Genomic DNA, 27,226 nt, shown 5'->3' on the forward strand with positions numbered 1-27,226 from the left:
AGTTTGCTCAAAAGAATAGTATGATTAACGGTATCAAAAGCGGCTTTCAAATCAGTATAAACGGTATCAACTTGTGCTTTGGCACTCATATTATTTACGCAGAACCATGCAAAGTTCACCAAATTTGATTCTACAGACCGTCCGGGAAAGAATCCATGTTGTAGGTTGCTTATATAATTCTGCCTGGCTGCTGCAAATAACGGGTCTTTCATGACAGTCTCGAATATCTTGGATTCATCACACAGAGTGGTTATTCCTTTGTAATTTACGACATTACATTTGTCTCCCCTTTTATAGATTGGAGTACTCTTTGTTCTAAGCTTGGACCTCACCGGTGGTAATCTGACTTAAATACAAACGGCATGGGACAGAATTAAATAGCATCTAGTCGACAAACTTGCTTTTTGATTACTGACAGCATGCTTAAAATAAATCGGTCATTAGAGCTTTCTTACTTCTGAAAAATTTATTGAAAATTCTTTTGGTGGAAATTTTGAATATTTTTTTTGAATAGATATTAGAGTAATTAGAACTATTTCTTGTCGTTTTTCTCTATAATACCTTAGGAAATTTACGGGGCCAGTGTAACGATCCTACTGACTCTAGCTAGCATGCACCGCCTAGCCGAGATTCGAACATACGACGACTGGCTTGTTAGACCAGTATCGTACCTCGAAGCTAACCGGGCGGGCCTTCTGCGGCTGAGGTGCCCCAATCTTAACGATTATGCCGACGTGATAGTCTGCTGGACACCTAAACTTAACTTAATAATTCTTATTATTGAATTATGTATATTTAGATTTTCATTTGTTTTAGCATTGAGAACATATATTTAGCAACCTATTGGATGTAAGAAAACCGCAGATATGAGTTGGGAAGAAACTGCAAACTTCAGAATCAAAATAAAATACATAACGCATCTTTGGTATATGTCTGATTTTTGCGTTGTTGCAGGTTAAGAATAAAAAAGCCGACAAGAGGGAACATGTTCAATTGATGACAAAAGAACACAAATCCGTTGAGAAACAATTTCCATTTCCGTAAACGTAATGCTAGTAACATCTACTGTAAAGGCCACAACATGCGTAAATCATCTTTTTCTTCTAATATATAAGAGCCTTGTCTGTAACCAAAACCAGGCTCCTGACAGAACAACATATTTTCTTGGTAAAAATCGTAGCTCTTTATGTGCAAAGTTGAAACCAATACATGTGTCTGTGTCAGCTAAACTACAGCTGGTGCGAGCACCTAATGAACACTCTGTCATTCGGGGTAGGATTTGTTCGGGGCCCGAAAAGATGGGGTCAAGATGCAGCGATAAAAATTCGTGATACAACAATGTACAGAGGTTAGTAATCTGGTTAAAACCCCAGCGTCTCAGTCTGGTTTAATATAGACTATTAAGTAATAGATACAAATATGAAGCGATTTAACACAGAGTACGCATTGTTCGATGTTTAAAGTCGCAATTGTATCTGATGTTTAACTTAAGCGCCCTCTATAAGCATATGAAAGCTTATAGCAACAAAAGGGAGTGTGCGCTCTACTGCTAGAGATTGCTAATTTGGGGTTGTTTTGGTGGTTTGATTTCCCCCTGTTTGCAAAGCTCTGCAACAGCACAATGGGAAACCCCCCAACAGTAGCAACAAATCGCGTGTGCGCAAGCAGTTTTCAGTAAGGTGTATAAGTGTGTGGTAATCAAAGATTACTTTTGTAATTACTTACGTGTGAAATAAGTAACCGACGGTAACCAATACCATAATCAATTACAATCTTAATTAGTCCTTGGTAATCACTAATTTTTAGTAATCATAAGAGCAGGTTTACCAAAAATTAATGGTAATCAAAGGCAATCAGTAAAGTTTTTTACCATCATTGATCATTCACCAGTCGACTAGAAATTTAAAACATCAGATTCGACATATCCTCCGATAACCCACAATATCTGTGGTGTCGTCTGGCCACTACTAATATCGAAATGTTTCACTACTAGAAAAATTAATCTATCGAAAGCAATCACTTGTATCTGAAAATGTCTTAATTTGTAGAGGTTATGGATATTTCAATTAAAAAAAATGTCTGTATCTATGTCATAAAATGGACATTTTGTCCCCATCCGTTTTGTGACATCGATTCAGTGATTCGGTGCCTTACTTACTTTACTTACTTTAGTGGCAACGGTCCGTTAACGATCCTGCGCCGAACGAATTATGGTTCTCCAGTACCGTCGGTCCTGGGCTACCGTTCTCCAATCCCCACGAACACCAGCTGAACGTGCATCGTCTTCGACAGCACACACCCACCGGGTGCGGGGTCTGCCTTGGAGTCTACGGTCTCTACCTGGTTCTCTGCTGAAAATAGTTTTGGCTACTCTTTCATCGGGCATTCTGGCCACGTGTCCAGCCCACCGCAGCCTGCCACATTGCACTACCTTCACTATATCAGCATATTTGTATACTTGGTACAGCTCGTGATTCATGCGTCTGCGCCACACTCAATTTTCCATTTTGCCAACAAGTATAGATCGCAGAATTTTACGCTCAAAAACCCCAAGCACTCGCCGATCAGCTTCCTTTAGCGTCCATGATTCGTGTCCGTAAAGAGCCACCGGGAGGATTAGTGTTCTGTAGAGCGCCAGTTTGCAAACTACGGGACTTCAGCTGGCTACGTAATCCGTAGAAAGCCCGATTCGCGGCTGCAACTCGTCGTTTCACTTCGCGGCTTACATCGTTGTCACATGTCACGAGTGTACCAAGGTACATAAATTCCTCCACTACTTCATATCGTTCCCCATCTAACTGCACCTCGGCTCCCACGTTCCCTACCAGCAACCATGTACTTCGTTTTGGCGGTATTAACGGTAAGTCCCAATCTCGCAGCTTCCCTTTTAAAGGGCCTGAAGGCTTCTTCCACTGCTCTACGGTTGATTCCGATGATATCGACGTCATCCGCAAAACCAAGAAGCATGTGAGATTTCGTGATGATAGTTCCATTCCTTTCCACGTTTGCCCTTCGTAATGCACCTTCCAAGGCAAAGTTGAATAGCAGGTTAGAGAGTGCGTCCCCTTGCTTCAGTCCATCCAACGTCACGAAAGCAGCTGAGGTCTCACCCGCTATTCTAACGCATGATTTGGATCCGTCCAGCGTCGCACGAATCAGCGTAACTAGTTTCGTCGGAAAACCATGTTCTAGTATTATCCGCCACAGCTCATTTCGTTTAACTGAATCGTACGCCGCTTTAAAGTCCACAAACAGATGGTGTGTCTGCAAGTTGTACTCCCGGAACTTGTCTAGCAGCTGACGCAGGGCAAACATCTGATCCGTCGTGGAGCGACCCCCACGAAAACCAGCTTGGTACTCGCCGACGAAGGACTCCGCTAACGGTCTCAGTCTGCAGAACAGGATACGGGAAAGCACCTTGTAGGCAGAATTGAGCAATGTAATTCCTCGATAGTTTTTACACTCCATTCGATGTCTCTTTTTGAAAATTGGTAAATGAGGCCATCCAACCACTCCTCCGGCATTTGTTCTTCCTCCCAGATCCTGACAATGATCCGGTGGATTACTTCGTACAGCCGCTCGCTCCCCACTTTTAGAAGTTCAGCCGGGATACCGTCCTTCCCAGCAGCCTTACCGTTTTTCAGCTCACTGATTGCCTTCTTAACCTCCTCCTGTGTTGGTGGCTCCACAGCTTGACCATCGCTTACAATTTCTATCCTGTCCCTGCTGATCTCCGCATTTACCTCTCCATTCAATAGTGTCTGAAAGTGCTCCTTCCACCTGGCTGCTACCGCCGTTTTGTCGGTAAGCAGGTTACCAGCACAATCATTTCACATCACAGGCGCCTCCATGCAGATCTAAGTCAAATGATGACGGTCTATGGCCTTACCAGAAAATGCTTCATGCACTTACTGAAGCAGCCAAGCTAGGAGGTGCGAACTAGAACACCTGTTCTCCAGGTGAGGGGCGGCTCACACAGCGTCTGTCTCGTAACGGGCGGCTGAATATGAAATGTTGTATCCCGCAAGCTATACCTAAGATGGCAGACCCATCAGCGGGATGTAGGTATCGCAACCCCGGTGAGGTAGTATACCGAAAACTCAATTATCACGAACAACGATTCGGTTCCTTATCAGATCGAAAAATTTTCAGGTTCTATCATGAAAGGTTTCCCTCTGAAAGATTCGGCAATACTGAACTGAACAATTGTTTGAAAACTTTGCTTGAAGCAAAGCATAGTTCTTTCAACCATTCGTTGGACTTCTCCACCACTGCACTGTGAAAAAATAGCGGTAATTTTTTTCTCGGTAGCATATTTTCTTGATTCACCAGAAAATTTATTTACAATTTTATCACAAAATATCTGTTTGATTCAAGAGCTGTGAATTTTTGAATTAATATCCGATAAAGTTGAAAAATTTCTATATTACTAGCTTGTTTCAACCCGCAGATCTCGTAATTTCGTAAAAAGAAACGAACTACGAAGCTAGTAAGCAATCAATGTAGTAAGCTTCAATGATCCCTGGGACCCCAATGTCCCTTTAACTTTAACTTTAACTTTAACTTATTTTTCGCTCTATTACCTTACCGTTTTGTTCTAGCCTAGGGCTACTATAAAACAACTATGTTCAGTAATATGTCAACACAAATGCATGAGGTTGATCAAGTCAGATGTTAGTTAATAAATTGTGTAAAATTGTTTTCCACAGAACAACGAAAATGACAGTTTTGCATTAAAATAGAATACAGATGAGTTTGAGATATAAATTAAAACCTTATATCAAAACTTCATTGCAGCCTAAAAAACTAAATCAAAATACAATTATACTAGAATCTCTTTTTGAGTCCATTAATTTTACATGATTTCGTTTTACGTCACCTTTTTTACGTCCGAAATTTGAATTAACGTCCTCTTTTTTACAACCGATTATTTTTCCATCCCCCCAATAGTGGATGTAAAACGAGATTTGAGTGTAGAAAAAAAACTGGAATTAAATTTACAAATAAAGCATAAAGAGGAATACAATTAAAAATGTAAGAAAAACCTTCAAGGGCCATTAAAATGAAACTGAAACGCCAGTTGATAAGTGAACCTCGCTATTTTTACGACCGGGTTATGTGCCACCTACCCAAAGCGACCTAATTTTGCATGGAATGTAAAAGAGCATGCATGAAAAAATTTCAATGTATCAAAAACATACCGATTTGTAAGACCAGCATCATATGTTCCCCGAGGCCAACCGAGCCCGACATTTGTTCTTTTCAGTGTCTCAGCTGAGCTGAAATCTTGAGTAATTTTTACCGTCTAACAATAGGTTCATCGGTCAGAGAAGATGAATTAGAAGCCAGCGGGTATGCTGGCATTGTTGAATTTCTTTCACTTATGAATATATACACATGTGTTTCATTTCTATATTGTTGGCAGCGGCCGGAAATGGAGAGTTTTTTTGTGATTACTACCGACTTGTGGTACTACTTTGTTTAAGTTTAATCAAAGAGAAAAGGGCATTTCGTGCAAGTTTAAACTCAATTTAAAGATACAATAATTGGTTTCGATTGAGTGACCTTTTTCAAACAAGCGGCATAGTACATTTTAGTAATATATTTATATAACACTGTAATGTTTTTAATTTCATCTCGTAAAACTAGTTTTGTACGAAAACAACAACATTATTTGTTTGTTCTTATTGAAGTTAACTTTATGATAGGTAGAAAACAGACACTCATTCGCTTAATTTTAGATAAACTCAGAAAATTTTATGCTTTATTAATGTTTTCATACTAAAACTGAAACTAGAAATATATTCTGCATCCCACTGTATTGTTTATGTTACGCTTGCTATTAACCTTCGGGAGTTGCGTGTGTATTGGAATGCATGTTAGCTACATATAAGTGTGATTGTACGCTGTCGATTGATTCCTTTAGGTATCATTTATCACCTCGCACTCAGCAGCCTCTGGTTTCATCATCTGTGTGGCCATCTCGAGACAATCATGGATAATAAACGGTCATCATAGTTCTGCTCCAGGGAACCATCCGACCTCAAGCACATCGCGTCGGCACCGTTTCGAGCCATCTCTGTTTCTTTCATCACATCACATCTCGATGATGTTCTACTCATATCTGTCCTCAGTGTCAAGAGCGTCGATTTTCTCAAAGTAACTTTGTCTCTCATCCTCCTGTTCTAGAATATTTGAAGCGATGTTCGGATCCGGTAATTGTATTTCCTACCACTAGTACCGGAGGTGGTCTAGTCGGAGCAGGACCCAGCGGGACGGCGCCGGGAGGTTTCGGCAGCAGCGGGCTTCAGCACTGTATACTCAGCCGACCGCCCAATCAACCGATGTAAGTTAACAATACCCTGCACTTGCTACGTTTTCGTGAAGGAGGGCAGTAACTTTTCGTTTTCTAAAATGCTTCATGCCAAGTATTCCCTGCTGAAAAGCCATCGCAGTAAAACAGGGATGTAACTGCAAGCCAAAACAAAAACCTGCCAAAACAATAAGATCATCAACTCCGGAGGGATTTTCAGATTAGCTTCAATAGTGCCCTAAACGATACTGCGTGTTACTCTACTGCTCCTTCCTTCTGGCTGCTTCAGCTAGTCTCAATAGAAGTCTTTTTATTTCTTTTCGTCTCCCTCGGAAATATTTTCAGCCAATTCCCATACGATGAGGATTTCATGTACGACGTCTCGCTGCAGCTTGAACCCGACCGGCACGGTGAGCTGGATTCGATAGTGCCTGAACATAAAAGAAGACATAAACATAGGTGAGTATCATGGCACCCGCCGAAAAGTGGTGCACGCTGCATCCTTGCAAGCTAAGGCGGGTCGGTACAGTGTCGGTTGAAAAGATGTGGTTATGATGCATTATGCACTATACTATACCAATCATTGATGGATCATTGACTTTATTGTGCATATTATTAGGCGATAAAGTGGAAAAATATTTGTGATTTCAAGCCATTTTAGCGCTGACTAAGCGTAGTTATTTGTTTAACACAGTGCAGCCATCTATTCGGAGAAACTACCACATGTTGAACATGTTCCTAAACACTTTCACACTTTCTTTCGAAAGGAATAAGATTTTAATACATATTATATGATATTTTATAAACTGTTGAATTAGTACAGCTTTTGCTAAACCAAGTTTGTTTAAAAGTTTCTCTTCAACATCCTTCGTCAGGCCGCCAAGCCACATTCTTTCACGAGGCACTATGTCACGTTCCCCATAACATCTGTGGCACTCGACAAACTGATTAACTTTTTCACTTTGCCGCTTCCGTTCTTACTTTCTCAACCACCACCCAGACATCACCAGCATCATCACTGCAAGAAGAAAAGACACAAGAAACGGAAAATCCTGGTTCATGATTTGGACGATCAAAGCGTTAAGGTAGGTCATTACAGTTTCTATGTTGCTTTCGTGCGCCAAACAGCGCACCAACCCACAGCCATCGTATAATACGGTATCGCACATTTATCGTGTCATTTGCTCGACGACGACCACGACGGTGAGCAACCGACGGACGACGTCGTTCTAACGAAGTCAGTCGCTGCGCAGGCTGTTGTCACAAAGAGCTTCTGCATCATTAGATTTTCTTTGATAAAGGTTTGAGAACAGAGCTGAAAGTTTGACTTCGGCTTTCTCACTCTACTGCGTCAGAAAGCTCTAATTCGTAGCGTTCCATTTGGTTTTACCAAATCATTAATGCATTTATCGGCAACAGTTCCTTTGTCTGTCTAATGGAATCTGAGTCCTATTGATGCTTATATTTAAACTATCGATATAAAGTAAAATTCAACCATGATATCATTCAGAAGAGCAACCTTTTTATGAAAATTCGGTAGAGTAAGGAGTGCGATGCGGGTAAAAGTGCGATTCAATGATTTATCGGTGCAGATTCTGAGTAAATTTTCTACATTGGCATGGATGGATAAAGTAGTCACCCATTAGCTTGACAGCTTGAATCTAACGTAAACTTTAGTTGCTTACGAAGCATAGTTGCTGAGTTAGGTGCAAATGTTAGTTTAGAGCGGTTTTAATGTAATTATTCTATATACGGCAAATACGATATCAACAGGAGGATATTACTTGTTGAAAATTTGTAGCAGTGTTTTACATCACTCAGATATCTATTTTGAAAATACGGTGAAAATAATTTACAAAATATATTTCGCTTTTCCGTAATTTAATCTAACTCCGTCAAGCGCCTAGCGGGGTAAAAGTTCGATTCACGGACGGGGCAAAAGTGCGATTCACGGACGAGGCAAAAATGTATAGCTAATTATATACAGCTTTAGGCACTATATTACAGATACTAGAACTGGAAGATCTGCAGAAAACTGTGTGCTCTACAGAGGCTGGCCGAAGAAAAACAATGTTTTTCCGCTAATGAAACAAAAGACAAACTTTGTAAAAAACAAACGTTTGGAAAAGTTTCGATCTAACGGAGGCTGCAATACACTAGCGCAAAATAGAAAAGGTGCAAATTGAGAATATTCCTTACCGAAATATAACGCAGATTGAAGATAATACGGTTTTGTTAGTTACTGTTGTGCTAATTTCATGGATTCGAGCTTCGCACTTTTGCCCCGCGGTATACGCACTTTTGCCCCGCTAGTGGGGTAAAAGTGCGAATCTGCACTTGATCAAAAGAAAGAAGAATTTATTTTGCAAAACCCTATTACTGCAGATGATTTATAGTTGAATATGAAGACATTGAGCTACTGCATCACTATAAAATATATTATGTTGTTGTCCTTTTTCATATCTCACGAAAATTGATGACAACTTCAAACATCGCACTTATGCCCCGCCCTACTCTAAAGCTTATTAACAAATATCTCAACTGTTGCAACTAAATATCATTTAAAGCAGTTAAATTCGTAATGCAAACTTGGAATTATGCTTGTGAAAAACAAATGCAAAGATTTTTCATACATTTTCCAAGCTTTTCATGAATGTAAAATGAAAAGAGATCAAAAACCTAATTTGAAGTATACGAGTGGAATAATATCAACCAACATAAACCCCGGCAGTATTTCCCCAGTCTGTATCTGTCCCTTCATAGCAGTTAACATATTCAATTTTTTGAAGAAATAAAAAAAACTTTTTTCAGTGTATCTTTTCTACATGAAGTTTATCGATTTTCTATCAGAAAGATTTCTTTAAAAATATACACGCTCTTTTAAAAACTATTCTTGAGTCGTAATAGTCAATTCTCGAGTCACATGTCAAAAGGTCGAATGGGCAAATAAGAGATTCTCTTCTTGTCTCCTCTCTTTCGCTTATCCTGCTGATGCAAATGCACCTGAATGCATTTGTTTTATGCAACGGTTGCTAGCATTATTGGCTAGCCAATTTTTAAGAAAAATTGCATTGAAATGCATTCGTGATAAGCATAAGAAAAGAGACCCAAGAAGCTTTCTCATTCGATGTTTTGATATGTCGCTCGTGAATTGACCAATGGAAAAATATTATCTGTTTCACTTTAGACTCGTAGAAAGTATCATTCAAATCAGAGAGAAAGAGAGAGAGAGAGAGAGAAAGAGAGATAGTCGTATAAGATATTTATATACCTAGCAGATATCATAAGGAAATAATAAACCAATTGAAGACGTCTCAAAAATAAGAACTTTAATAGAGTTGCAACTCTAAAGGTGTATTGCATGGCAATTAAGAAAATTTTGAATTTTCAAATCGATTTCTTCTTCTACAGCAGCATAGAGCAGCGGTGGCTCGTTCTGTTTCAAGCACTCGTCTCCATTCAACTCGGTCTTGGGCCACTCGTCGCCAATTCCCTAGTCGTCTCAGAAGTCGCAAATCGCTTTTGACCTGGTCGAGTCATCGTGCACGTTGGGCCCCCCCTGTTCCTGGTGCCGGTGGGGTTGTTGAAGGATACTATTTTCGTCGCACTGTCGTCCGGCATCCTTACGACGTGTCCGGCCCACCGTAGCCTGCTAACTTTCACTAGATGTACGATGGGAGTCTCCCCAAGCAGACTGTAGCTCGTGATTCATACGCCTCCGCCACTCTCCGCTTTCAGTTTGTACTCCGCCAAATATCGTCCGCAGCACTTTCCGCTCAAACACGGCAAGGGCGCGTATGTCCTCCGTAACCAGCGTCACGGCTTCAAGTTCATAAAGAACTACCGGTCTAATAATGGTTTTGTACATTGTTAGCTTCGTGCGGCGGCGTATGCTTCCTGATCGTAGCATTTTACGAAGGGCAAAGTAGGCCCGATTTCCCGCTTGGATGCGCCGCTGGATCTCCTTACTAGTGTTATTCTCCGCGGTCACCAGCGATCCCAAATACACGAACTCCTCTACCACTTCTAGTTCGTCGCCGTCAACGGTTACCGTCCGTGGGAGGCGCGCATTTGTTTCCTTTGAGCCTCTTCCTTTCATGTATTTGGTCTTCGACGCATTTATTTTTAGCCTAATTCGCCTAGACTCCGCTTTCAGTCTGGCGTAGATTGCTTCCGCCGTCGCAAAGTTCCTGGCAATGATATCGAAGAACCAAACCATTATAAGTTGGCTACTCTTGGTACAAATCGTGCCTCACGTTTCGATGCCCGCTCGTCGGATCACCCCCTCAAGAGCGATGTTGAACAGCATGCAGGATAGACAAATAGATTTATACTTCTTTAATAAATTAAAATAAAAATCGTTGTTGCCTACAGGGTGTTAGGTAGCTTATTGCAGATATTTCAGGAGGTGATAGAGGATCACATTTGACGAATAAAATCCTTCTACGCATATGATCATATTCACATATGTTATTAAACATTATAAGTTTTTGGTTCTGTTTGCATTAAATTAGTACAAAAACTATGCTAGCTAGCTCAATTCTGTTACTTTCATTCGAAAGCTGAGAAAATTTTGTAAAGAAATTGCTCTAAATCTTATAGTTTATGACATTTAGTTACTTTTTAGAAGCAAAAAGCTTTGAAATAAGTGTTTCTCAATGCGTTTTTATCAAATTTCTCCTAAAAAGTTGAGATAAAATCGTCTGCTTTTATTTACCAATTTGAAGCTCTGGCACCTACCGTTCTACAATTTGTTCTTTGACGTAAACGTCTATCTCTTTTAGTTTCGTCGCAATTTCATTTTAAACGTATCATGCTAGGTGTAGAATTAGTATCTGAAAACTGCACGAATTCATGCATCACTCTTAGCAAAGTAGATTACCGCGAGCGACGAACACAATCTGACACGTATAAAAAACAACAACAGCAATAACAATGTTTTTCATAAATTTAAGAGTTCGCCTCCACGTTTGCTTGCATAATCCTGCAAAACTCAAGCCACTTAGGTTTCTTCGCAGGCGGCAGCTCTTGGACCTGTAGTGTAGAAAGGATGCATTTTTATCCAGTTCAGCACGCTCCACACCTCCACTGTGACCTAAGGTTGTGCCGCAATTTGCCTTGTGCTTGTCTTGAGATGATTGCTCGTCCATAAAATTTCATAGTCAATCGCTGACGCCACTAGGTGATGATGCTCCCCTCGAAGTCTCGTTGAAAATAACGTCCCTTCTCGAAAGCGACGGTCCGTTGTCGTAGACGTCCCTGAATTAAAATCGTTGTGTAACAAAACGAACACTTCTGCATTTGTGTTCACTCGCTTGCATTGGGTAGCCGACGATCAGAAAATCTACAACCATACTCATGCTGGGCTGTCGTTGCTACATAATTAGCGAAGCCATAGCAAAAGTGAATGTCCGCGAGTTCTTCCGGAGAATACATTTTAATAATGCAATCGTTTTCAGTAATGTTCCAGAGAGACCCGAAAAGTCTGTTTCGTTATTGTTTTCAATATGCTTCAGACCGTGTCCGTCGCACGCGGTAATCTAGTGTGCTATGCGTAATGTACAAGTTTGTACAGTTTTCAAACACTAATTCAACACTTAAAACCATACGTTTAAAACAAATTGCAACGAAACTAAAAGAGATAAGCTTTTCACGTCACAAAACGAATTGTAAAACGGTACCAGAGCTGCAAATTGATAAATAAAAGCAATCAGCTTTATCACACCTTTTAAGGAAAATTTTAATAAAAACGCCTTGAGAAACACTTATTTTAAAGGTTTTTGCTTCTTTTTGCGACAGCTGCTCACGACGGGACATCAAGATCGTCATTGGGGATATGAACGCCCAGGTCGGCAGGGAATCAATGTATAGACCGATGTTCGGGACCCATAACCTGCACACCGACACGAACAATAATGGCCAGCGATGCATCAACTTTGCAGCTTCCCGAGGCATGATGGCCAGAAGCACTTTCTTTCCTCACAAAGATATCTACAAAGCCACCTTGAGATCACCTGACCAACGAACTTCGAACCAAATCGACCATATTCTCATCGAGGGCCGGTTTTTCTCGAACATCACCAACGTACGCTCCCTACGGGGTACGGATATCGACTCAGACCACTACCCGGACAGTACACGTGTGTTCAAAACTATCGACGGTTTATACCTCGCGACAAAGCCGGCCTTCTCGGTTCAACAGTTTACAGCTAAACAACCCGCTAATTGCCGAAAACTAGGCGTGCGTTCTGGATGAAACTCTGCCTTCCTCTGTGGATGGTTCGACCCTCGAAAATGGATGGAGTCAACGAGGCCACAACCGCGGTGCTTGGAGTAGAAACCTCGAGTGCACGAAATGATTGGTTTGACGGGAAATGCCAACAAGTGATAGAGAGGAAAAAAAGAGCTTGGAAAAACTATCTAAGCATATTCACGAAAGAGAATTTGGCCAAGTATCCACGAGCGCGGAATGATTTGCCACGGTCCTGTGGAGGAAAAGCGCCAGAAGGAGGATAGAGATCGTGAGGAGCTGGAACAACAATTCCGGGCTTCTGGCACGCGCTAGTTTTACGAGAAAGTGAACCAAACTCATAAGAGCTACACACCTGACATGTGTAGGGACAAGGAAGGGGATCTAATCACAAACGAGCGCTAGGTGGTCGACAGGTGGAAGTAATATTTCGATAAGCACCTCAACAGCGATATAGCAGCAGGAGATGCAATGGAAGTTAACCTCGGTGTGCCTACAAACGAAAACAGCGTGACGGCTCCCGATCTCGAAGAGATTCGGCGAAAAATTAGTCAACTAAAGAATAATAGAGCCGCCGAAAGGACCGACTCCCGGCAGAGCTCTACAAAAATGGCCAAGAACCGCTAGCAACGGCACTTCATAGGATAATTTCTAGGTTTTGGGAGGAGAAGAAACTACCGGAGGCGTGGATGGAAGGTATAGTCTGTTCCATCTACAAAAAGGGCGACCAGCTAGATTGCTGTAATTACCGCGGCATCACGTTGATCAACGCCGCCTATAAGATTATAAGATTTTTCCCAGATTTTGTTGCGTCTATCCCCAATAGGAAGTGAATTCGTAGGGCAGTATCAGGTGGGTTTCATGGGGGCCCGTGCAACTTCGGATAAAATTTTTACTCTCCGACAAAACCTCCAGAAATGTTGAGAATACAACGTGCCCACGCATCATATTTTCGTGGATTTCAAGGCAGCATACGATACAGTTGAACGAGAACAGATAATGCACGAGTACGGTTTTACGGACAAACTGACGCGGGATCCAAGCTACCCTGGAGCGAGTGATGTGCTACGTGCGCGTTTCGGGGACACTCTCGAGTCCTTTCGAATCGCGCAGAGGGTTGCGGCAAGAGGATTGACTGTCCTGTAAGTCATTCAATGTCGCTATTTATTTATTTATTTATTAATTTATTTATTTGGGATAATTCATCTGACCTTGAATTTATCTACAGGAATAAAACTTAAGTTAAATAAAATCCAAACTACGTAGCTTGTGCGCAAACAAGTCCGTTGGTTCACCGAAATTGAACAGTTCTTCCAACTTCGAAAAAGTTCTAATGCATTCAGTAATTGGCTCGTTGTAATCGAATGCAGTCCGGTGAAACTGCGTTTGCAATAATCCCGTTGAGCGTAATGGCCGTTGTGATGCCCGGAAATTGAGCATGGTCAATAGCGTTGGAGAGTCAACTTCGCCGTTGATAATTTTGGCTACAACTAATGCCTGTTGCATTTTGCGTCTAGGTTCTAGTGTGTCAAGTTCCAGTTAACGGCATCTATCTGCATAAGGGGGCAAGTTATCTGGGTGGTTCCATAGAAGATGTCGTAAAGCAAGTCGAATAAATCTTCTTTGCACGCGTTCAATCCGTATGTTCTAGGTTAGCTGTTAAGGGAACCACACCAAACTACAGTTCTCCAACAGCGGGCGAACTAGGACGCAATACAGTGATTTTAGACAATGCGAATCCTCAAAATTTCGTCCAATCTTAAAAATGAATCTGCCGAGATGCTCTAGAGATAATTAGCTCACGATATAAGTTAAACGTCAATTTTGGGTCCAGTAAGACGCCAAGATCACTAACTTGGTCCACTTTGCGCAACTCAATACCATCAATAGTGCAGCTGAAGCAAATCGGGTTTTTAATGCGGTAAAAACTCATCCCCTCGCATTTAGCAATGCTCACAATGAGCCAGTTCGGTTTGCACCATTCACCATTTGTATTGGAGCAAACAATTTCAGGTCGTCAACGTACATTAATTTGCAACAATACCAAGCGATAAAGTGACGTCGTTAAAGAACAACACGAAAAGCAAAGGTCCCATGTTGCTATCTTGGGGAACTCCAGACTTATTAGTAAACACTGATGAAATACTAGAGCCGAGTTTTACACGCAATACTCTACCGCTGAGATGTGAGTACAGCCATTTGACCATTTGTTGAGAAGCACCAAGCCGAGAAAATTGAATTGAAAGTGTGATTCGACGAGCGTGCATCGAAACGAGATAATCGTGAATGACGCTTTGTTCGCTAGCTGCCAACACTACATTTCCTCAGACCAGCATGGTTTTTTCCAAAACGTTCAGTTTCCACGAATCTCGTCGATTTCGTCTCGTTCTGCCTGCGCAACATGAATGAAGGGGTGCAAATTGATGCAGTGTATACGGACCTGAAAGCTGCGTTTGATCGGGTGGATCACGGCATCCTCCTTGCTAGGCTGGAGAAGCTGGGAGTTTCCGCACCGTTCTGCAAGTGGCTACGTTCGTACCTAACACACCGTAGGCTAAGTGTGAAGATCGGATCAGACGTCTCCGACTCGTTCAACAACATCTCTGGCGTGCCACAGGGGAGCAACCTTGGACCCTTGCTCTTTTCTCTTTTTATAAACGAACTATCAGCTCTTCTGCCACCTGGCTGTCGATCGTTCTATGCTGACGATGTAAAAATCTTTAAAGCAATTAAAAGGGACTCCGACTGCATTGAACTGCAACGCCTTGTGGATAAATTTGAAGATTGGTGCTCGAATAACATGCTTACCGTCAGCATCTCAAAGTGCTTCGCCATCTCGTTTCATCGTAAAAATAAGCCCATAGCTTTTAGCTACAACATGGCAGGACATTTGTTACAACGCGTCTACCACATTCGTGATCTTGGTGTCGTCCTGGATAGCGCACTAACCTTCCGTATACACTACAACGACATTATCTCCAGAGCCAATAAGCAACTTGGATTTATTTTTAAAATCGCCAAGGAGTTCCGTGACCCGTACTGTTTTCGATCTTTGTACTATGCACTTGTAAGGTCTGTTTTGGAATTCGGATCAGTGATCTGGTGTCCATATCAACAAATTTGGATCACTAGAATCGAAGCAGTGCAGAACAAATTTCTACGGTATGCTTTGCGCAGTCTTCCATGGCGCGATCCCAGAAACCTTCCGCCATATGAGGAACGCTGCCGTCTGCTTAACTTGGAGACTCTTGAAAGAAGACGTGCCAACGCTCAAGCCACGTTCCTGGCTAGATTGCTACTAGGAGATATTGACAGCCCCGCTCTTCTGAGCCTACTAAATCTGTATGCTCCTGAACGACCCCTCAGAACCAGGTATTTCCTGCACTTGCAGGAACGGAATGCAAACTACGGACTGTACGACCCTATCCGATTTATGGCAATGCGGTTTAACGAACTCTACGGTTGGTTCGATTTCAACATGACGCCTAATAATTTTCAACGACGACTCTCTCGTAGACGATAAATTTGTAATTGTACTATTGTATGTATTTACTGTCATATGTGTTTATATCATGAAGACCACCTTGTGTCCGATGATTTTTTTTACAAATAAACAAATAAATAAATAAACAATCTGCAGCTGTTATTATGGGGTCTCATAGACCAATCAACCCAACCCTTTACCAACGGAAAACAACTTGAATACAAAGTCAATTATCAGTTTCATATTTTAATCAGCCAAATTTGATTCGCAATTAATGCACGTAAAAAGCCGACAGTTCGTGTTTTAAACAGGTTAAATAAATCCTGTCGCCCTAAAAGTTTATAATGTCCCAAATGGAGCAATACATGATCGCTGAAGTATTAAATAATTGATTTTTTAGGTGTTTCATAACCGAAAAATTTTACTGTTTCTCAACCGGAACGGATACCATTTTTCAAAAATTAGTATAACATTTTTTGAGTAAATTATTTCATTTAAAATTTATCTGTGTGATAAAATAGAGATCCACAACTAAGGTTTTATGCATTTTATTGACCTTTTCTATTCTATTTGATACAAAAAAAATCGGTTGGAAAACATACTAAAAACTTTGCTGAGTGGTTTTAAATACTTTTCCTACAAAACATTCTATTAGCTGTATTTTGACCGTTGTTTGTTCAAAAGCTAGAATGCACCAACCAACGAGTAACTTGAAAATGCTAGTTTGATAAACATGTTAAAAATGGACAGCATTTCACCACCGTGGACAATCCCCTACATAGGAATCCTCCGAATACGGCGATTGGTGAAGGTGTATACAGCATATACGCCCATCACGATCTCAGCAGTCCAATAACCAATATAGTCAATTTTTGGTAGGTGACTAGTTTTAGCACATACTAACAATGTACCAAAAATAAAAAAAAAAAAATGATGATGATGATGGTCCCACCTCATGCCCCTACAACGGTTTGAGCGAGACGATTTATCTATTAAGATATTTATGTAATAACAATGTAGCCAGGTGTAAAAGCAAATAACGAACTGGCTTCTAATACAAACATATCAAACTTTCAAGTGAATATCACAATTTCAAACAATGTCCAAGGCTCGTCCAAAACGTTTCCAACCCGAAAATTATCTGGACTTGATTAGGAATTGAACCTAATATTTAGGAGCTCAAGCTAGTCAGAATTGGTTCTAGATAACGATCTAGAACTACGAGGGAGATCCTGCAGAACTTTGGTGCTCGATATACCACTCGGCAACAAAGCGATGGTATACGAGTTCCAAAGTTCACAAGCAAACCCAAGCCCGTCCAGCTTCCGCTCTAAACCCTTTGTTCAGGACTTTAACCTGATCATTCATTTTCCAGATTGTGTATGTCTGTTCCCGCGCGCGTGACTCAAACATGTGTAGCCTTCTCTATACTTTTTTAATTAATAATAACAATTTCAAATCCATCATCATCAGTGAACATGATAACTTAATATATCCACTAAATATACAAAAAATAAATAAATATACAATCTTCTTTAAGTAATACAAAAAAATCATCAAATTGTGTCTATAAAGTAGATTTTATGTGTGAAATGCAAAGCCTCTTGAATTCCGCCATTGTTGCTGCACGTTTTATTTGTCTTGGCATCGAATTGAAAAAATTTATTCCTTTGTACAACAGAGAGTTCTGTGATCTTCTAAACAAAAAATGTGGTGTTCTTGCATCTTCCGCGTTTCTAGTGTTGTACGAATGTAAATCTCTTCCTCTTTCAATTCGATCACACAAATATCGAGGTAGCATCCCATTAAGAATTTTATATAGAAACACCATTGTCAAAAAATAAACTCTTTGCTTCACAGAAAGCCATTGCAATGCGTCCAGCATAATATGTGAGGAAGTGTATCTATTACATCTTAAAATTAATCGCATAACTTTATTTTGCAAGCGCTGCAACTTCAATATTTGTGTATCGTTTGCAAGGAACAGGATGGATGAACAAAAATCTATATGTGGTGAAATGATTGACTTATATAAAAGAATTTTACTACTAATCGTCAATTCATTTTTTAAACGGCACAAGACACCGTACTTTTTCGCCATTTTTTTGATGACATTATCAATGTGAGACTTAAAAGTTAACTTGTCATCAATGATTACTCCAAGATACTTTAGTTCATTTACGCGATCAATAGTCTCACCATCAATTTCAACGTTTACGTCTGGCTTGAAGTTGGCTGAAATAATCATATATTTTGTCTTGCTAATGTTGAGTTTAAGTTGTTTAAATTTTAACCAATTCGAAAGATAATGTAAATCTTGGTTTAAATGTGATACAATTTCATTAGGGTCCTTAGCCGCAATGAATAGAACAGTGTCGTCCGCAAACAAATTTATGTCGCAGAACCGTAAAACTCGTTTCATGTCATTGATATAAATTATAAACAAAAGGGGCCCCAATACACTTCCTTGCGGTACACCAAGTGTGTTGGCAAGGGAATCAGAATTCAAATTATCAAAGCGAGTTTTCTGAGTTCTGTCACATAAATAGCTTTCAAACCATTTATATGCCATCCCTGCAATACCAAATCGCTTCAAGGTTTGTAACAATAAAGGCCTAGAGATTGTTTCAAACGCGCGTTTTAGATCCAAAAATACAGCAAGAATAGTTTCTTTAGCTTCGATTTTTTCTTTCCATTTTGCTAGTACCAGATTTAATGCAGTTTCACAAGAGTGTCCCTCTCGATAGCCCGATTGCTCTGGAATTAGCAAATGATTATAATTTAAGTAACTCATAAGCTGGCCTTTGACAACAAGTTCTAAAATTTTCTCTAATGTGTGCAATATGTTAATAGGACGGTACTCTTCGGCTTTATCCGTTCCATTAACTTTGGGAATAGGAATCACAAGCGACTCTTTCCAAACTTTAGGCACGTGCCCGGTTTGCAACGATTCATTAACAAGGTCCAGCAAGTCGTGTCCAATGACATGAAAGCAATCTTGTATTACTTTTGCGTTGACATTGTCGATACCAGCCGATCTCTCTAAAGAAAAACAAATATCTTTCAACTCTGCAAAAGTAATTGGGCGGAAACCATCAAATCTAATATTGCTAAGGATCGGTTGTATTATTTCGTGAGGTTCACTAACCAAATCAATACCTTGATTGATCAGCTGAACACTATCAACGAAATAACTGTTAAATTTATTTACTATAACTTGCGTCGATTGTTCTTCAATGCCATTGAAAGTTATGGATCGCGGAGAATTATCTTTACTCTTAATCAACTGTTTTAAAATTTTCCATAACTCTTTACTGTTATGTTGATGGTGATCAATCTTCCGTTGTATATAATCACATCGAGCCTTTTTCAAGGTGCGTGAATATACGTTACGAGCGGCTGTGTACCTAACCCAATCATCACTATTATTGCTTCTACGAAACTTCTTGTACTTTTTATCTCTTTCACGTTTCAAACGTACTAGATCTAAAGAGTACCAGTTGTTTGTATTACGTAGTTCCACATACTTATCAAAAACAAGCTTATTGGTACACTCTTTTAGCGTGTTGGTAAGCACAGCTGCCTTATGGTCCAAAACACCTGTTATTGGGAGAAAATCCAAGCTTCTCGAAACAAGCTGAGACACTGCCTGCTTCGAATATCTATTCCAGCACTTTATCTTTACTTTATCATCACATGTTTGGTCCTTCTCGATTAAAATAAAAATTGTCTCATGGTCAGAAATTTTACAATTGGCCTCTGTAACAGAATGGACCTTGTCAAAGTTTGAAAACACGTGATCAATTAGTGTTCGACTGTGTCTGGAAATTCTAGTAAATTGACTAACCGTTTGCCTTAAATTGAAAAAATCTGCTAATTGCTTTAATTGGTTCGAATTTGATCCATTCAGCCAATCAATATTAAAGTCACCAGCAATAATATTTAATTTATTTAAGTCAACAAAATTATCCCACCAGTTGTCTAAAATTTCCAAAAAGCGCTGATTATTTGAACTAGGGGAATGATATATTACTCCAAAATTTCCAATCGTCATGCCTCTTTCAACTGAAATACCTAGAAACCAATTGTTCTCAACGGATTCGTTGGTACGAACGTTGAATTTAACTGATTCCTTGGCGTAAATAGCAACACCACCAGTATGTCTGGAATGCGAAAGGCAAAAAGCAACTTTATAACCCGGTATACTATATTGATTGTAGGCATCCGCGTCCACTATATGAGTTTCGGCTAGAGCTACCAACATCGGACGTTTTATTTCTACAAGATGTCGCAACGCAACATAATTTGTAGATAAACCAGCAATATTCAGATAGACTATTTCTAACTTCCTATCGCATTGTGATTTCTTTTGTTGCTATTTACTTGACAATATGTTGCTTTTCCTTTTTTCATACAGTCTCCGATAAACCGGACACTGTGAGCTAGATGCTGGATGTTTTACGTCCAAATTCATTTTAAGTACTTTATTTGATTTTATACAATTTACGCAATTAAATTCAGTTGAAGAGCAATCGGATGTTTTGTGATCTCCACTGCATTTAGAGCATGCTTCATTATTTACACACTCTGTGCTTTTATGACCAAATTCTCCGCATTTAAAGCAACGCAAAACATTGACGGCCTCTTTAACAGGACACTTATCCCACCCGATGCTTACTTTACCAGCATTCATCAGCTTGTTATAAGTGTCCTTGTCAACTTCGATTACCATGTTAAATTTGTTATATTTAAAGCGTGGATTTTCATACTGTGCAATAACTTTGACCTCGTTGATGCCGATGTCATCGTTTTGACTTTTAAGCAAGTCTACGAAGACATCGGAGGAATGTTGATCACTCATTCCTACAATTTTAACCTTCGGTTTAGCAATTGTAGGAATAACAGCGTTAAACTTCTCACCCAAATTGATTTGTATGTCATTTTTCACGACTTCAATGTTATCCTCTATTGCACACTCAGCAATAATCGAACCATTTTTCCCGTTTCTAAAGTTGCTAATCTTATGTTTCTTCGGATCTAAATTTTGTTTCAAAAACTTTCTGGTGTCTTCACTCGATTGAGCAGACTCGACCGGTTTAATAACAATAACTGGACGAGCCTTACGGTTCTTCAGAACTTTGTTCGTATTCCCAGCTGAACTCGCTAATACACTCGCATATGTTCTTTTGTTCGAAAAAACTTCATTATCGAGACTAGAATTATTAATCGGTTCATCACACACGATTAACATTTTCTTGCTGGGATTAGAGTCCGATTCCGAATGAACCGCTCTCTCATTGCGCGTCCTTTTTCTACTCATCGCGACAACATTTATATCCCGATCGATTTTATCAATGACAGTTTTTTTAAAATCATCCAGCTTTTTGGCAACACTGGCTTCAATGCTTGCCATACTCTCACGAAGTGAGATACTGATTGATTTCAAAATATTATCGATACCGTTTGAAACTATATTATTTATCTGGTGTTCAATTCCGCTTTGATTATTCGCGAGTGACTGAGAGACAGATGATAATGTACCTATCATCTCAGACAACTCACTACACAAAGCATTATCTTTACCGCCGTCATCTTGGGCTGATAAACATGATTCACATTTAAACACAATGTTTTCATTATCGCTAACTACTTTAGCAGCAATCTTGCTTAGTGGAGTACACACTCTATGTAACACAGATTTGCACTTACCCACACAAGCAACAGGATCGTCACTAGCTCGAATTAAATTCTCGCATTTTGAACAATTCATCCCGACCTGCAAACAAACGCGCGCCGGCTGGACTCGTCCAGCAGCAACAGCTAGCACTCGAGGCAACGGACAATGAAAAAAATCACAACAATGAAATTTCAAACAGCAGCCGCAGCGACTATTGTCATAGCCACGGTGTACGGTGCTGGCCCGGAATTAAATTCGGTAAAAAACAGAATAAATCAAAAGCATGCAATGAAACTTTTACTTATCTGAAATTATCACCGAATTTGCTTTCGGATCACTAGCAATAGATCACCAATAGCACTTGATTTCACACACAAAATATACTTTTAAGCTAAACACAAATGATACACAAGCTACCATGTTCACCATATCATCATTTCTTCCCAACTTAATAAACTTAATAAACTTAATAAACTTTATTGATTAATGGACAACTAAGAAATCACCTTGGGTGTACACCGCCACCCACCACCTTATACGGCGGACTACTGTACAATGTTATTAAATCAAAGTACAAGGCGTCTCCTTCGCTTGTGAATAAATGTGGCCGTATGTGAATCTGTAATAATTTTAGCAGTTTTAATAATTTTTTGTATCACACATAAACAAGGAACACATTATTATATACTTAATAGCCATTTTATTTTTATTGGCATTAAAACAACTAGTAAAGCAACCGACAAATTTAGTGAAATAACTGACTTCTCTAGTTACTCGCCCATTGAATCAAAGTAAGAATGTTTAATACAGTTAACACTCTTCAAACGTCCAATTTACAATCGTCGTTACACAAATGAAACACATATATGTTAATTCACTATGCCAGTTTATGAGTCAAACAAGTTTCAACTTCAAAAAAATTGTTTTGACCGATAATTTGTCAGCATTTGTTTACTTTCTCCAAACAGGTTATAGATCCGGATGATCTTCCACAGCGCGCACGTTGGACTATAATCGCAACCGCTTGCCTACTACTAATAATGTGCCTGCTCTTAGTCGGAATAACTCTGCGAATGGCTCCCATAATCGACGATATGGGTAAGTATATCTCACTGTGAAGCTTTTATAGCGTAGAAACGATTGTGTTTTATGGTGAAATTATTATGGAACTATGGAAGCAGCTTTCGCCGAGCTTTTCCCAAGGGGAAATTGCCTATCTAAAGCATTGTATTTTCATTCGTCTCATAAAACTGGAGAGCGATTCTGCGCAGTGACTGCGCTCGGAATGGAAAATTTGCCCGCTTCTACCACGTGTCGTCTGCTACGGTTAAAACCATTTGTTGCTGCCACTAGCAAACAGGCAATCATACCGAACACAACCCTTACGGGTTTAATGACAGTTTTTTTAGTTTTCCGGAAGAGGGGAAATTAAAGAGCACTCTTTTAAATCGAGTATAATATCAGCTCCAATTCAGTCCTTGTCGAATTCCCATGGTGGCTACGTTAGATCCAATTTCGGTATTGATTTCACGAACCAGTTACCGGCGTGAAGTAACACGCTGTTGCTGGTTTGTTGCGAACCAGATGATCAGCATTTTTTTACTATTATGTAATGTTCCTACGCACATCAGGGTATAATATAAACAGACAATGTAAAAGCAAAACAAATGGTTTCAACAATTGCATTGCGCCTTTGTTAGGAGAGATAAAAGGTATATTACCAGACTCGGCTAGATGTTGACCTAGATCTGGGGAATTTAATAAAATACGATAGCTACATTGGAAAAGGGTAATACATTCCCTGACAAAGAGATCAAAGAGTACGTTTTTTATTCAGAATAAATCCATAACAAGCGACGTGCACTACAGAGATATCTCCGTCCTCTCGATGATGGCTGAAACAATAACACTCGTTGAGGTCAGAACACTAAGCAGGCAATAAAAAGCGCAGTATACCCCACCATACTAAATCCTTGTTTTCCGGCTGGCACACCAAACCGTAGTTCTGCGAACTGTGTTATAGAAGTGGAATAAATAGGCATTTCTTCTTCATTACGGAACAGCAATGTCGCCCACACGTTCGTTCTGCTGAAGTCAAGCTGGATAGTCACTGCCGAAGCATCCGTCCCAAACAATTGAAGTGTTTTGTTGACAGATTTGGTGTGTATGTCTGGAGGAGATATCTATCTTCATAAACACACGTTAGATTCGTTATTTTGTTTGACTATAGTGCTTACCCATCCCGCCGAAGGGTGGGACTATTTAGAGAAAGTACATGACATTCAAGCCAGCTCCGCTCCACTCATATTTCGATGAACGCTCAAACGAAGTACCTATCCGGTTTCAGAGCATGGTCTCAGACAATTCATCTGGACAGACTAGTGAAGCTTAAATTGAGATTAAGTGATAAACTGTATTTCCAACGCAAAAAAACATAACATGATTTCGATAGCGAATAGAAGAGAAACGATTTTAACCAGTATGTGATGATGTTCTGTCTGTCGAAAATGAAATTTACTTTTTGCCAATTTCACTTGTTTTGTTTCTACTAACCTAATAATAATGACCTATAATAATATTTAAATTAGAAAAATAAAGAATAAAAATTACATATAAAAGCTTGTGTCTAATTAGATTCTTTTTCATTTATTAAAAGTACTCCTTAAACAGTAATAATTAGGTACAACTTCATAGTTTCATAAGCAAATGCATTTGTTGCTGTCTTGTAAACCAGTACATTCGCCGCAGTTGCCCAAATAGCAATTACGTACGCTACCTCGCAGGGTCTTTACTCAGTTCATACTGTCTGTAAGCAAAAATACTTCTATCCCTTACTATGTATTCCAAGCTTACCTAAACAGCAAACTTTATCCTTCTGATGATTTATTTACACTGCGGCAACAAATTTGCGCACAAATTTAAAGTTGTTTCTACATTGTTATTCACTACAGCACAATTCTTGTATATATTTTTGTATAATGCATTGCAATATACCTAGCTGAAACTTTGCATGAATAAAGTTTGTTGCTTGGTCATAAAGAGGAATCGAATTTCATTTATAGCGTACGACAGCTTTACGAGTAAATTGTATATTTCTCACTCTGTTGTTTTGTGTTCTAATAAAATAAATTCATCTTTAAATATAGGGTAAACATTCAAATTATTAAATACAAATTATCTCTTATAAATTGAAAATTTGTTAGCACACCAGACAACTAAATACTAAATATTCAGAGATAACCTTCAAACGTTTGCGAATCGGCAGTAACATGCAAAAGGATGTAATTTGCTATATGCGAAGCAGTAATCTGTAAACCTGAGATTACTGCTTGCGGGGCTAAGCATAGATTCATTAAACACACGTACAGGAACCATTTTCAACATTTCAATACATAAAATGAAATGCCCGTTGACCCAAAATACCACGAGCGAATGCAGCAGGCTTTTTGCTAAAAAAAAAGTTCACTACAACGTACTACCAGTGCCAGTGTACTGTTTCACTGATGATTAGAATCCTGCCACAAGAGAGATATGTGCTTTCCTCCGCCGAACGCGAACAGGCAAATTAAAACCGCAGATATATTATTTAACCAGCTATCCAGTATCCATCGTCATAAACATACTCACTCACGTTTTCTCACTACAATGATCAAAGCTGTTGGCCGTTAATATTCATTATTTATTTTACTATGATATTAAACAAAATTATGAAAAGACATACCCCCACTATCAAATACAAAATGAAAAAAACCAAATCAAAAGCTCCTCTTGAAGTCCAAATTTTTACTGTACAACCCAATATACCTATATCATTAATTACCAAATTTCTTCTTTCTTTTACGAATGTTTCACTTGCTTACAGTTATGACGCAGTTAGAAGTATTGATTCTGAGCCGAATCCCCGGCCCCACATCACTCTGTTTTGGGCTGTCATTCCCCAATCGTCCCGAACACCCGCTTTCCGAGTATCCTCGACGATAGTGACACATTGAACTGGTGCGACCTGTTTCAATGTCGTCGGTCTACTTCTTCAAAATCGTCGGTCTATTTCGGATTCCCTGCTGAATATTATCTTCGATGATCGTTTATCCGGTATTTTAGCTACGTGCCCAGCCCCTTACGGCCTGCCATGTTCAACTCGCTTGACAACATGCACAGCATAATACACTCTGCTGTTATAAATTGGCATTCAAAATGTTCTTCAAGTTCTTCTGGTCAATTATTAGGCGCATCAGGTTACTCGTAAGAGGGCAACAACGGTAAACTAGAGGATGTTTACAGCTGTTGACCCTCTAACGGGTAAACTAGTGCTCCTGATTACTGACAAGAAGAACTCGAATACCATTTTCAATGCCAATTTATAACAGTATAAGTGCTTATTAGGTGCTTGTTTATTGAATATCGGCAATATAACGGTTTAATAATCTTCTATTCAAATAAAATGTTTGTTGGGCCATGCTCCCTATCAGCCACGAAGCAGACCTATAACTTGATATTTTGACACCCTTAGCTAAGACACGATTTAGTACGCCCTCGCTTATTAACTCAGTTGCTGTTCCAAGTTAGTTATTTACTGGTCTTAAAACTCAACTTTGCGCGTTCACAAAATGAATGAAAATCGCTAATGATATGGAAGTTGTCCGCAAAACATAAAAGTATGTGAGACTTATAATGATGGTACCACTTCTCTGCAACCTTGCTCATTTAACCCATTTTATTTCACAAACGACACCGATAACTTATCAGCTATCCAGCTGAAGTGGAATCATTAGGACTGGATGGTCCAGCCCAATCAACTTCATTGGAAAATCGTCTTCAAATAATCCGCCATAACTCATTTCATTTCACTGAATCGTGCGCTGCCTTGAAATCTATAATTCTCGAAAGGTGTTGAGAATCGGTTGCAAGTGATCATTTGTTCCGTTATGGAGTGTCCCTCTTGATCACTACGATGGTATTCACAAACAAAGAAAATCTCTAACAACCCTAGTTTGTGGAACGAGATATGGACAGAATTTTATATGCCGAGATGATTGCTGCAATCTTCTAAATCGGGCGTATGAGACCTTCCAACTAATCCACTGCACTGTGGTCCAGAAAGCCAAATTAGGTGGAATAAACTGTTTACTCAGTAGTCGTTGATTTTAGACTATTTATGTGTTAGCAACAAAATCTTGATTTAAGATGCCGCTTTTTTGGCCTGAGCTATTTTAGGGTGACCCTTAAATTAACCAAAATCCAGAAATTATCTTTAAAACGAAACAAGATAGAGCGATATTCACTTCAGCAATTTTATAGCTTGAAGTATTTTGAGTAATATAGCAGAAGACGAAATCCCTCTATCTCGAACCGTTTCCATATTGGGGTGATTTTCCTGAGTCAAATTAGGGTGACCCTGCTATTTTGCGATTTTTCTTCATAACTTTTTTTTTGCATTTCTCGCAAAACACTTCAGATGACTTTTGAGGCTCAATAAGGCGCAACTTTTGGTGGAAAAAGAAA

General features: G+C 39.6%; 1 protein-coding gene across 4 annotated transcripts in view; it reads left to right on the forward strand.

Moving 5' to 3' along the window:
• Positions 1 to 27,226, forward strand: part of LOC128737874 (uncharacterized) — a 345,115-nt gene that overhangs the window by 144,969 nt on the left and 172,920 nt on the right. For 3 of the 4 annotated variants that reach the window (XM_053832615.1, XM_053832616.1, XM_053832617.1), the window contains 4 exons: positions 6,190 to 6,346; positions 6,659 to 6,772; positions 7,314 to 7,398; positions 22,693 to 22,822. In XM_053832615.1, the coding sequence (XP_053688590.1) occupies positions 6,190 to 6,346; positions 6,659 to 6,772; positions 7,314 to 7,398; positions 22,693 to 22,822 (486 nt within the window). Of the gene's footprint in view, positions 1 to 6,189; positions 6,347 to 6,658; positions 6,773 to 7,313; positions 7,399 to 22,692; positions 22,823 to 23,787; positions 24,286 to 27,226 lie in introns of those variants that run through there. The other variant, XM_053832618.1, reaches the window with a different exon arrangement.

The sequence above is a fragment of the Sabethes cyaneus genome, chromosome 2, assembly GCF_943734655.1.
Source record: "Sabethes cyaneus chromosome 2, idSabCyanKW18_F2, whole genome shotgun sequence".
Taxonomy (NCBI): Eukaryota; Metazoa; Arthropoda; class Insecta; order Diptera; family Culicidae; genus Sabethes; species Sabethes cyaneus.